The sequence below is a fragment of the Salvia hispanica genome, chromosome 5, assembly GCF_029641045.1.
Source record: "Salvia hispanica isolate PSC_SH4W2 chromosome 5, Shi_PSC_v1, whole genome shotgun sequence".
NCBI classification, from domain to species: Eukaryota; Viridiplantae; Streptophyta; class Magnoliopsida; order Lamiales; family Lamiaceae; genus Salvia; species Salvia hispanica.
The window spans coordinates 9,265,334-9,279,071 of NC_142696.1; the positions used below are offsets into that span (position 1 = coordinate 9,265,334).

At 36.4% G+C, this 13,738-nt stretch overlaps 1 protein-coding gene and 1 long non-coding RNA gene across 2 annotated transcripts; both read left to right on the plus strand.

Annotated features, from left to right (window-relative positions):
• Positions 1–5,641: 5,641 nt before the first annotated feature.
• LOC125187101 (uncharacterized) lies at positions 5,642–8,512 on the plus strand. Its single transcript, XR_007170563.2, has 3 exons — positions 5,642–6,025; positions 6,597–6,679; positions 8,318–8,512. It is a non-coding gene; the product is annotated as an uncharacterized LOC125187101 (long non-coding RNA).
• Positions 8,513–11,568: 3,056 nt separating this feature from the next.
• LOC125188996 (eukaryotic translation initiation factor NCBP-like) lies at positions 11,569–13,721 on the plus strand. The gene is made up of 6 exons (XM_048086154.2): positions 11,569–11,766; positions 12,320–12,415; positions 12,501–12,605; positions 12,689–12,766; positions 13,193–13,312; positions 13,412–13,721. The coding sequence occupies exons 1-6, from the start codon at positions 11,650–11,652 to the stop codon at positions 13,541–13,543; spliced, it is 648 nt and encodes a 215-aa protein (XP_047942111.1). The 5' UTR covers positions 11,569–11,649; the 3' UTR covers positions 13,544–13,721.
• Positions 13,722–13,738: the final 17 nt, after the last annotated feature.

Below are 13,738 nucleotides of genomic sequence, written 5' to 3' on the forward strand. Positions count from 1 at the left end.
GCCGAAGATATGCTTTGTTTGGTAACAAAACAAAAGTTTGTGGAAAATATTATAATTTGGTCACAGTTCATGGTGGTTTTAGGGACCATTATTTCTAATTAAAATCTTATGGATTTCTTCCGTTATCTGGCTGGGTATTCCCAATTTGGAATACTGTTTGTGTTGACTTAATATTATGAGGGGCTGATAGTGTTAGATACAGGATGCAGTATGTTGTAGCTGGGGCTGAAGTGCCTTAAGTCTTAACTGGGTAATGCGGTGATCGACACTTCAGTCTTAACTGGGTAATGCGGTGATCGGTGACCACATGTGGTCGTTAAAATTGTTCATCCCCATGAGAATGAAATTGTTGAGAAAAAAATGAGAGAAGAATTAGAAGATAATATGGTATGGAAATGATGAAATATGTATTTATAAATAATTTTAGCAAATGTTAGAGGATAAAAAAATAGAAAAGGAAAAAACAATTATTTTTGGGATAAAAAATGATAATATTCTTGTTTACAAAGAAATAGTCTTAGTCTTATTTGTGGATAGATAAATGTTAGTAAAGTAAGATAGATTTGTGAAAAAGTGGATGGAGTATGCTAGAGAAATACTCCTTCCGTCCCGCTTAAGATGATACGTTTTTCTTTTTAGTCTGTCCTAACTAAGATGACACATTTCTTTTTTTAGTAACTTTCTTTCTCCAATTAATACACTCAACCACTTTTTCTCACTCTTATTAAAATATTCATCTTTCTTTATCTTTCTACTTTAATACTTCCACCCACCTTCTCTCTCCAATTAAACACTTAAACTTATAACTCTTAAATTCCCGTGCTGGCTAAGCAATGTGTCATCTTAGCCGGGACGGAGGTAGTATGTTTTTAGAAATGAGACTATTTTTTTATGTACATTTTAAGAGGGTAAAATTGAACTATTTTTCATGGATGAATGAAGCAATATTAAGTTTGTGTTATGTGCGTTTCACACTTAGGGCTTGTTTGCTTAGCCACATTTCATTTTGCATGTATTAAAACTGGCTGGTTTTAAATGTGGTTGGCCTGGTCCCACCAAGACTTATTTAATTGTTGGTGTTTGTTGACCCTTATTTGAGTGTTGGATATTGAGAAAATTGGTTGTAGGCTGACCATATCATCCTCCCTTTTTGTTTATTGTTCCACAGATACCCTCATATGTTCCATTGTCTGTCTCGAAGGAAGAGGGATCTGAAAGCTGGTCGCATTGCTCAAAAGGGCAATATACTTATGCCGTAAACGTAAAACCAACCCCAAAAAATTGGATTTTTTAAAAACCGCAAAACCTTTTGGACCGGAGCAACTTCGTTTTGTGTACAACGACTTGAAGGAAAGAGGAACCGTGTGTTTTGCAACATTAAAAAGGTTAGTGTTGTCAAGGTAATTGAAAGCCACCGGAAAAACCCGGATCTGTGAAACCCTGAATACCTTTTGCACCGGAGTCGAAGTTACTTCGATTTAAATGGTTGTTATCCGAATACCTTTTGCACCGGAACCTGAATACCTTTTGCACGGAATGCTTCATGCGTCGCCGGTAAGGAGAGAACAAGGAGAGATGCTTTCATAAGGGGGAAGAGAGAGAGGAAACCAATGACCAAAATGAATGGTGCGTCGATGAGGTGGATTCAAAAAATAGAGGGACATAATGGTAATCTCCGTCTCAAATCTTGAAAACTGTAGCGTACCATAAATGAATTATCAGCTCCGCTCCGTGATTTATTTTTGCTCAAAAATGCATCAACAATGCGGACCAGAGGCTTTTTCAAGGGCTAGCCTTTGTTATCTAATGAAAACCAAACAACCATAAATAACCTGAAAGCGTCCTATTTAGAGCATCTTCAATGGAGGCTAGCGGATAGGCTAGACGATCGCGTGCGCTAGTCGATCCGCTGGCCGATTCGCTAGCCTCCATTGCGGCAATTTAGGCTAGCCGATCAGCGAGCTCTAGCTGATTCGCGGACGCTAGCCGCCATAGCAGGCTCAATTTCGGCTAGCCGATTGCATTTTTTTTTATGCATTTTATATTAAATTTTTTAATGTATTTTTTATGAATTTTTTTTAATTATGTAATTTTTTTAGGATGTACCTTTTTTTAAATTTATATAAAATTATTGCATTTTCTCGTATCTGTGTCGTAAATTTAATTCTGTATTTTGCGTGATTGTAATTTATTTATGTTTTATAGTTTTGCTGGCCTATGGCTAGGCTATTGCTTGTCCAGTTTCTTGTCCTAATGATGTGACATGAGGAGTTTCTTGTCCTGATGATGTGGCAGGAGGAGTTTTTGGCTAGGCTATTGCTGGCCTATGGCTGGCATAAAGCCATTGGAGATGCTCTTATGCCTAAATATAAGTCAGCGAGCAAGCCCTTAGTTGATTTTTTTGGATTTGATACATTGATTTTTTTGTCTATGGAGTAATATTTAGTTGTCTATGCGTAGTTCATGTTGTTGCTTTAATCTTCATTGTGCTTTTACATTTGTTTTATTAGAGCATTAACAATGGTTGGCCGATGGAGAGGCCCTCCCGATCGGCCCCATCGGCCAGCCATTGCATGAAGAGGGCCGATCAACCACTCCCTCCGATGGGCCGATACATCGGCCAAGGCCGATGAAATGAGGTGATGATCGACCATCCATTGTAGAGGATGGGCCGATCATCAGCCATTCTTCTTTTTTATTTTTTGAATTTTGCTGAGAAGAAGTAGAGAAAGAGATTGAGGAAGAAGAAATGCATGTATGAAGAAAGCGATGGCGTGAGTGAGGAAGGAGGAAAAATAACCTAATTTGTATTTAAACTTCTTTTATTAATTCTATTGTGCTTATTAGTAGGTCAATAAATTTATTAAATAAAAAATATTAATTTTTTAGTATTCCTAATTTTTGGGATCAATTTAATTTAGGTTTTCATTTAATTAATTAATAAGTTGTCAAATGTTTTGGATCGATTAAATTTTATTTCATGTATTACATAATTATTTTTATTTAAATTTATTTAATTTGATACATATTAAATATAGTAGTGCATGGAAGAGCTCTTTCATTGTAGGGAGATAGGCCCTTTGGCCAAATACTGATGTGGAATGGGAGGACCCTTCCATTATGAATGCTATTAACAACCTTATGAAAGCATTTATACTTAGCTATAATATTCGAGAGATGAATAGCTTAGTTCGAAATATGGATGATTAACATCCAAATCAATAGAGAGATATTGTGTAAGAGCTTAGATTATAGAAGATTATAGGAGCTTAGGGAATAGTGTGCAATCCATGGGTCAGGTACTTCGACAGAGGGCACGACCTACATTAGCGATCTTCCTAACAACGCTTCAGACACATAAAGACATAGAAATCAAACAGGTCAAATGATGTATAACTATTATGTTTGGCTCATGTAGTTATTGTAAATTCTCATATTTTTACATTCATCGAATTAGCTACCCTCATGAATGCATCTTTACATTGTTACTCCATCCGTCCATGAAAAAATAGAGCACATTTACCATTTTTGGTTGTCTACGAAAAATAGAACACATGTAAAAAAGAAAAAGTTTTCAACTTCTCTCTTACCAATTATATAGGCCCCACATTCCACTAACACTACCTCTCTCTTACCCATGTCATTCAAAATGTGTCCTATTTTGCGTATTGGGAATGATTGAATTGGTATGTAATCAGAGAGACCCTAATTTTTTGAAAACGAATGTATTCTTATTAATCAAAATCTGGCTCTGATACCAACTCATGTAGAAACGTATAGATAATGACTGAACTTGTAAATGAACAAAAAAACACTAGTTACTTGAAAACAAAAATATTCTTATTAACTGATAAAGCTCGTTTCATGCATTGGTTTTGGGGTGATTTCACATGTTTTTGAGAGATAATGCACAAACTTTGAGTGTAAGTGTGCAGGTTACTACTGGATCAAGTAGATCGTGCAAACTGACCGAACAGACGCAGATTGAGCAAAAATGGAGTGTAAATTGCTGAAAAGCCGCCTAATTGATCAATGAGAATTATCAGAAGGAGCAGTCATTTCAAAGAGTAGGACATAAGAGAAAGAATTCGAAGATACCCTTACTTTAAGGGTACAAATGTTAAATCATGAAAAGCATACCCTAGGGATTTGAGCCTTGAGTCATCCTATATAAAGGGATGCAACATTAAGGAAGAGCCAGCTCTTCTAGGTCACATTTTCTCAACACACAGATCCTTAGATAGAGTTCATAGCTGCAAATCCACTCCAACTCCAGAAAGCTCTCAGCCTCCTAGTTCAGAAGGAATCCTTAGTTCCGGCTGTTTTTAGTTTGAAATCGTGGTTCCACCGCTCCGAGGAGTGAAGATACAATCTTTATTTCGGTCTTGCAACGTTTTTAGTTTCATTTCGCAAGTGTTTGGTGCTTTGAACATCTTAGCTTAAGAATTTCGTAGATATTTCATTGTTAGTTTTGGATCTTTTCTCTTGGAGTTTTGAATCTGGTTTATTTTCTAAAGTTATGGAAGTTTACCTTGGAGTTTTTGTAGATCTGATGATGTTGAGCTTTATTTGTGTTTTGTTGGATACTTTTTGCAATTGGTAGTTAGATCTTGATATGTTGAGTTTGGTTTATGTTTTGTTTGATGTTTTTCGCAATTGGTGGTGTTGGGATATCTTAGATCTAGTTTATTGGTGTTTGATTTCGTAGATCATGCTTGTTAACGTCTGATTTCAGTTGATCCATGCTTGTTAACGTCTGATTTCAGTTGATCCATGCTAGTTGTTAAAACAAAGTGTCTATCCTCTACTAGAACTCAATTACTATCTGGAAGAACAGAAAGTTTTGAAAACTTTTTGAAAACAGAAAATAATTAAAAACAATTAACAACTAAATGCGAATAAAATACAGAGACAATCGATAGAGATAAGGGAATCCCAGTGATGTGCGTTCATAGATATGGTTATACAAATTCCAAACTACAATACCCTAGCACAGTTATTACTTTGATAGGACGAGTCGCCTAGCTTATGCTCATGCGATGCAAACGTTGATTATAAAATTAGGGTTTTCAATCCTAACACGTAACTCCATAAAGCTCCTAAGACCCTTGAAAAGTCCTCACTCGCAATTAACAGTGTTGTTTTAAGGGAAGCTAACTGTAACGTCTACTAAGTGAATCTAACTCGCTAAAACTCTCTCACAGTTATGAAGCAAGCTATATTAAATCATGCAGCATCAGAATTGCTTAGGGAAGAAACAAAGTAAAAACAAAACGGATATTAAATAGAAAATTGGAATTGTATAACCAAAGTCGTTACTAACACATCCCTAGAATCCTGTAATATCCCTAACTTTTGGAAATTTAAAATTTAGAGTTAAGATTTAGAGTTTATGATATGGTGGAGTATTGTATCCTTTTTGTTATATTTAGAAAAATAAGAAATAGAAAAAATAGAAATTAAGAAGAAACTAAAAAGAAGAAAATGAGATAAAGAAATAAACAAAAAAAGAAAAGAAAAGGATAATGATATAGTGGGGGGAGTGAAACGTGTCTTTGGGGGAATTAAAGAAAAATAAAGAAAGGGGAATTAGAGAATGAAAAAAAAAAAAAAGAAAAAGAAAAAGTTGGAATAGGTATAAAAACAGAAACTTTCTCTTTTCCTCATCCATCTCTTCGTCTCTCTCTCTGCTCCATTCCCCTCATGCTCTCTCTCTGTTCAGCCATGGCGCCAACACCATGATAGCGCCAGACGGCTCCTCCGGGAAGCATGTAAAACACGCTACTACCCTCAACTCCTTACTCCCATTACTTCCTCTTAATTTTAGAACTTGTGCTTTAAACCCACATCTACCCAACATCCAAAAATAGTAATAAATTGAAGTTGAATAGGAAGAAAATCCATTTTTAGAGAGGGAGAGCTCGGCCTCCATGGAGAAATCAGAAGCCGTGAGCTTCATGGTTGCTTCTACACCTCGATTCCTCGTCTTTTCGTTAATTCAATCGCGAATTCTCCAATAATTCAAGTAAGCAACCTCCTTTCACCTTTTATTTGTCCAATTTCATCCTCGATTGAAAGCGAGGGTTTAAGTTCATATTTTTCCCCAATTTGAATTTAAGTAAAACTAGGTGTAAATCCAAGTTTGATGGCTTGATAGTTTCCACAGCCTACTTTGAGAAGTGATTGTGAAATTGTTGGACTTGGTGTTTGAATGTAGGGATAACATAGAGTTCTTCAATAGGACCTTGGGAGCTTGCTTTGCTAATTTGATTTAGCTTGGGAATTTACTTACTTGCATAATCTAAATTTGGATTGTGAGATAAAGTTATTTTTGGTGGAAGATAATTTAGGACAGCCTATCCCTAAATGTGAAAGTTGATGATTTTTACATACAAAGCATGTTGTAGTGAAAGAAAATAAGGAGACAGCTAGTATGTCTTGTTCTGGCAGCGTATTCCAGCTCCGGTTTAACCAAGTAAACGACCTCATTTTCTTACGAAATTTTAAATGACCATAGCTTTATGTGTCTTCTGCCATGTGACCAAAATTCAACTTCATCCGAGTTCAAATGAATTTATAATAATTTTTGCAAGTAGACTGCCCTGGTCTGCCGGGAAATGACATGGAGAAGGAGCATGGATAATGTGATTCGTATGTCAAAGGTGTCTGGGATTTTGAGGTAGTATACTCAGCACTTAAAAAGGCTTAGTTCTTTTTATGCTCTTATGTGATAATTGAATGTCCTTGTGTGATTATATGCGAATATGTGACTTGTGAACTCGATGAATTATGATTAATTATGGAATAAGAGATTATGAAGTAAATGATTAGAATGTGATGAGTTGTTGAATGATTTGTAATGAAATATGAAAAGGGGAAGGGAATGAGTTTACGTTATGCCCCTACTTGATCGATTGCATTGGGTTATAAAGTACTCCCTCCGTCCCGCTTAAGATGACACGTTTTCCTTTTTAGTTTGTCCCAACTAAGACGACACATTTCCTTTTTTGGTAACTTTCTCTCTCCAATTAATACACTCAACCATTTTTCTCACTCCTATTAAAATATCCATCTTTCTTTATCTCTCTACTTTAATACTTACACCCACCTTCTCTCTCTTCAATTAAACACTTAAACCAATAACTCCTAAAACCCCATGCCGGCTAAGCAATGTGTCATCTTAGCTGGGACGGAGGGAGTAATATATTATATAGCAGGTGTTAATTCTTGAATTGAGTCTATGTGATTGCATACATAATATTGTATGCTAATCAGTTATACACTCTGTGGGTGATCAGTAATGTTGTTTATGTCATGAATTATGTGAATTTTGGATGTGTGATGGTATGGAGAGAGTTGGAATCTAATTTGTTCATTTGATACGATATGGTCTGAAAAAGTTGCTGAAATGTTATGCTAGAAATTATTTGGAATAAATATTGAGATGAGAATGAGTATATGTCTCTGATATCTCTGATCTCTGTCTCTGATATCTATCTCTGTATCTGATATCTCTCTGTCTATGGTATATGATATCTATCTTTGTATATGATTATCTCGTATCTGTCTGCACCCTAAATGGGTGGTCTGTGTGGAGTCCTCTCAAGGACAAAATCCGCTTCTGCTTCTGATTCTGGATTCTTCTGATTCTGGATTCTGTTTCTGTTTTGGTCCGTGTATCCCAGTCGGTCACCAAGCACTTAAGGGGTTATATTTGTTCGGATATGTGAAAATATTAGTGATCTGTCATCCGAATATGCATTGATATTTGAATAAGATCGTAATGTATTCTTTGGGTTTAATTCAATAATTGGTGTGGTTAGCTTATTTTTATTTTGTATCTTGTCTTACATATTTTATGAATGGATATGTGAATATCGATTTTGTGGTAAATTCATCGAGAGCAATGGCGACTATATGAATGTGGAATTTAAATGGTTGTTGGTGTTGGTAAAGAATAAATATGTATAGATCTGGTAAGTATATATGTGTTGAAACTGTGTGAGTGATGACATGTATACTATAACTGCATATTTTCTAGATATTTTAATGAAGTGATGTATGATTATGATTTCGGTAAGCCTCAAAATCAAGAGAGGATGATATAAAGGTCAGATGTATTGTTGATTATTTCTTTTTAAGTAAACATATGTATATGGACATAAGGATGTTGATTATGGAGAGAGAAATTCATGGTAATAAATTTTATAAATATGTGGGTTGCATAAAGTTTATTTAACTCCGGAAATTTTGCTCTAATGTTGTATATACTACAGGGCTTGTTGAAGCTCACTCCTTTCTTGTTTCCCCCATGCAGATTAGAGGATCACACAAGCTCTTTTGTTGTACAACTGCTCAGGTCATTAGCTCGCCTTTGCGTTTGAAAAATTATGTTTGATATGTCAGATGTGGCATGTATAGAATGTCTAATGTATAATGGACATTCTATTTTCTTCGTTATCTAGGTTTTAAAAATATATATTCAGAATCTTGGAAACAGGTTTATGCTCTAGTTCTAGATATTATATATCAATTTTCCTACTTGCCAAATAAAGGAAAATAAAGTATCTATATATTAAAAAAAAAAAAGATTTTTCTGTCAATTCAAGATTAATACCAATATGTGACATTATTTATTGATTATTAAAATAATTAGGTAAGGGGTGTTACAAATCCTATGAGTTTAGTTACACATAATGGAATAAGCTAAACACATAAATTGAAGGAAAGACAATTTGAACATAAAACTAAAGCAAATAAAACCCGTAGGTTGAATCCTTGTCGTTCTTGATGTTCTTGAAATCATTCTCCAACTCCTTGCACAATCGAAGTACTCTAGCTTTTGATCTCTGTGAATTATTTTGCAAGTAGAAGCTCTCTTTTTGATGAAGCTTGAAGTCTTATTTATAGAGGAAAGTCAATCCTTGTTGTAGAAGAAAAAGATCTTCAAAATATGGTAAATCTTGGAGCAAATCTAGGGCATCTCGGATTCGCCGCCTTTCTCCGGCGGGCTGCCGCACCTTGGCCGGCGGTCGCCGCGTTGGAGTCCAAAGACTCTGTTCCTTCGGCGGCGGACCGCCGCACGACTTCCGGCAGTCGCCGGGCGAGACATCTCTTCCAAGTGTAATTTTTCGAGGCGGACCGCTGCACTGCTCTGCCCGCCAGGCGCCGGCGGTCGCATGTCGCCGTCTGACTCCAGATTTCCAGACTTTGTGTTTTGTTTCCCTTTTTCGGCTCAATTATGCACATTTCTCACAAAACACGTCAAAATACCAAAATAGACAAAATATGCAAATAATGGACGTGTAGAGTGCCATGACATCAAAAACGGACCAAATAATGGCCTTAAAACAGTGCAAAATCCGAGCATATCAATGATCTTGTAGTTGCAGGTGTTCTTAGTTACCTTAGTTTAAATTCAAATGTTTGCTTCATGTTTAGTCGTTCATGCATGTTTAGGAACGTTGCTACTCTAGTTGATCAGTTTAGGTAGAGTCCTGTTTTATCTTCCAAGTCAAGTAGATAATACTTAACCCACTTAGTTATGTGGCAGCAGCCAAAATCCTCCCAGAATGTCCCTAACACATGCTTTTACCCCCCCATCCTTGTGAGATTCGATCCTCACTTCCCTATACTAATTAATAGTGTTTGTAAGTTAAGGTTTTGAAAATAGCCTCGGATTGCGTATTCGATAACACATAGATAAGTCTAGGGAGTCTGTCGGTCAGTTCACGAGTTTCCCATGCACATGCACGTACGTGAGTTGGTTTAGCTAGCCTACTTGATTAGTCTGCGATTTTAATCTTTATTTTCAGCACGCGTTTCCGAGCGATTTCATTAACCATAAGGTGGCCATGATACCAACTGATACAGAAACGTATAGAGAATGACTGATCTGGTAACTAACCAGAGAAACCCTAACTTCCTCAATCGGAGCCCGGAAGCCACGCATTTGAGAAACGAAAACTCCAGAGAGATTGCGCGGACCGGGCGTTTTGATGCGTGAGAACACATGGCCGAAATTTTTTGTCCAGGAAGATTCCAAAAGACCAGTTGTTGAATTATTTTGAGTGTCTTTTCATATTCCAACCCTAGGTTGAGTGACTTTTCATCTTCCAATCATTCACTTCTATAAATAAGGTATTTTGTATCATTTGTAATAAAGAGGCTAGAGATTAGTTCAAAGAGTGTCCTTTTGAGAGTCCATACCCATGTTGGGTGAGATGAATGTTTGGAAATCCATAGTTGGGCTATGGTTGCTTTGTGGTTAGCCTGGTGTTAGTCGCTTAGTAAAAATTGTTGCTTGGATGAAAGTTGCCAAGAGTTGTCATCATCTTTTTTATGGAGGTTCTTAGGTCTACAAGAGGTCATTTCCTTACACACTTTTCTTCCATTTTCTATTCTTCCATTTATTCTATATTATGTTTTACTCTATATTTTTGTGAGATGGATCCGCTATCCTTGTGTTATGTTGTTATTATAATATTTAGTTTTTAAGAGTGTTGTATTTTTTTTTACGTGAAAAAGTCTTGCGCTAATTTTGGTGATTCTCATAAGTTTCTCTATCCATTTGAGGGTGATTTATAAATTTCGTTGTTGAACGATAGCTTGATTAATATTTTAATTAATTAAGTAAAGGTATGCAATCTGCTTGTGGTGTATCTAGATTTGTGGAGCCAATGTAGGTGATTGCTTAGGTGAAAGTTGTCTTGGATTGTCATCTTCTTTAAGATGAAGGTTCATAGGTTCTAATGAGGTTTTCTATCTCTTTACACCTTTTCCATCTCTTTCATCCTACCATTTTCCTTTATATCTAACTTTTTTAGATTAGATCATATCCTTAGGGTTAATTGAGCTAGATCACATAAGAGCAAGTCTTAGGCCATCACAATTATGGATTTCCTCGTGAATGTTCACACCATGATTGACCACCCCATTGAATAAAATCTTACTTCCATTAAAAAATAGATTATCTCTTAGGGTTGACAAATTGTCGTGTGGGTTGGATTGTTATTGAGTTGACCGGATAACGACCTAACCCAATAAGGTCTAACCCGAATCTCACCCGTTAAGGAAATCCTCAATTGAAACGCGAACCTGACACGAACCTGCTAGCGACACAATATAATATGAGTTGACATGCCACGATAACCACTCGAACTTGATTTACACGATTAAAACCTGATATTGCACGATTTGAACTTATTTTACTTGAACTTATAGAATAAAAATTAAAGTTAACTTTTCATAAAAATTAAATTATAACAATTTTAATAATACTAATTTTTTTAACGGGTTACTCAAACCCAACCCGAAATTATCGGGTTCCTAATGGGTCAACATGATAAGAATAAACCCGATAAGCCTTGATTCAAACCCATTTAATTCGTTTGTGTTTTGTCGGATTTCAAGTGTTTGTGTCGAAAATGGCTAGCTCTAATTTATTAGATTGCTCATATATGCAGGTATCATTGGGCTAGGTTTCAGCCCACCTAAATGTATTAACATAGAAGCCCAATTAGGATGATTGAGAAGCAACATAAAAACTATGACGAAATATCATGTTTTCAATTTCAACGTCTGTAAATAAAACATCTCCACCACTTAGCTTAGAGAGAGAGAGGGAGAAGAGAGAGGTAGGGCTTGCAAATGGAATTGGTTTCGGGGAAAAAGGAAAACGACGCTAGCAATAACACTCAGACCTCCTCCGACGAAGATAGAGAACGCCTTATCCTCGATCTCAAGGCCGGTCTCCACCCCCTCAGAGTTCGTTTCCTTCCCTTTTTCTCAGATTCGGTTGAATTCGATTTTCTTTTGCTGCAATTTTCATGTTTCAGCTGCGCTATTCGAGCATTCGGCCATATATCTTGCTTTAAGAGCTCTCAGTTTGAAAATCATGATATAGGAAGTGAGCCAGTGATATCAATCTTAGTCATGTCTCATTTCATATGATTCTAAATCAGGATGGAATAAGATTAGGTTGTTTGGGGTTAGGGATTCTGAACAAATAGTACATTTTTAATCATATGAGTTTTAATCCACATTAATAATCTGAGATGAAGAGTGGTGAATTTTAAATCATTATCAATTTAAACCACCACCAGTCAATTATACATATTGACTTCCCAAAATCCTTTAATACAAGCATGATTGTTGGTCATTCATTGATACATTTCCTTGGGAACTTTTTCACACCATCTCAAAGTCTGCAACTAGCTAGATTGGGGTTGTAAAATGGGTAAACTATTGTTGAAATGTTGCTCAAAATTTACTCTTCTTTCCTGTAGTTCTGATCTTTGAATATTTATATGATCTTCAGAATAAATATGTATTTTGGTACACTCGTCGAACTCCTGGAGTCAGAACTCAGACATCATATGAGGATAATATAAAGAAGATTGTGGATTTCAGTACGGTAAGTTTCTCTTTTTGTTGCATTGGGCTTCACCTAAACTCAAGTTTGTATTCTCGAATGCATCATTACTCAACAACTGGTCCAGGTTGAAGCCTTTTGGGTTTGTTATTGTCACCTAGCCCGTCCTTCAAGTTTACCAAGCCCAACAGATTTGCATCTGTTCAAGGAGGGTATTCGTCCGCTATGGGAGGTACATAGGACTGTTCTAGTAGTTTTTTGATCCGTTGTTTTCATTGAAGTGTAATATCCTCAACTATATATCTTCTTTGTCAGGATTTTGCTAACTGCAATGGCGGGAAATGGATTATTCGACTTAAGAAGGCTGTGTCAGGCCGTTTCTGGGAAGACCTGGTATGGAACTGACCACTTAATGAAAAAAGATCTCATTTTCCCTTCTCGTTGATATCTTAAATCTTAGCTCACCTATAGCTGTCCGCCCCTGTTGTGATTTAGAAATTAGAAGTACTTACAGAGTTTCCATTTGAGCAACGTTTCTTGTGTCAGTGTCTATGCTCTGGCTTCTGTTATGTAAAATACTATTATACTATCCAATGGCATATCATCGGTAGAGCTGAATAGTATAGTACTCTGGTCTTGTTGGTCTTGCTTTTACTTGTTGGGTTCCTGTTTTTGTTGCGTTGGTATATGTTTCTCCTTTTAGCATGTAAGCTTCTCATAATTAAACTGTGGTCTTGCACTTGTTAGTTATGTTATGCACAAATTTCTTTACTCGTAAATGCTGTCTACTAATTGTTGCATAGCTATTGATATGTGCAGGTTCTAGCGTTGGTAGGAGATCAACTTGATTATGGTGATAATATATGTGGTGCAGTACTGAGTATCCGTTTTAATGAGGATATATTGAGTGTTTGGAACCGCAATGCATCTGATCATCAGGTTGGGTATCTTTTTGTCATGATGCGAAGTGTTCCTGTTCCTCTCTCCTCTCCTCTTTCCTTGTATGACAGGCATGTTTTTCTTTTTGGTAAATACCAGGCTGTGATGGCACTAAGGGACTCAATCAAGCGCCATCTGAAGCTTCCCCACAGCTATGTAATGGAATACAAGCCCCACGATGCTTCTCTGCGTGACAACTCCTCATATCGAAACACATGGTTGAGAGGATAGGAGGTGCACTGATACTGGAAGAATGCTTTTCTTGACATTCTGTTTCTGCTTCACCAAGAGCCAATAGGGTTGCAATGTGTTGATGTTCACTAACCACATGATTCAGTTTTCCTGTATAACTCAAATATTCTGTTTTAACCATATGGTTCCCAACTACCTAGATCCATTGTCTGATAAATTTGCTGCCTTCTTCAA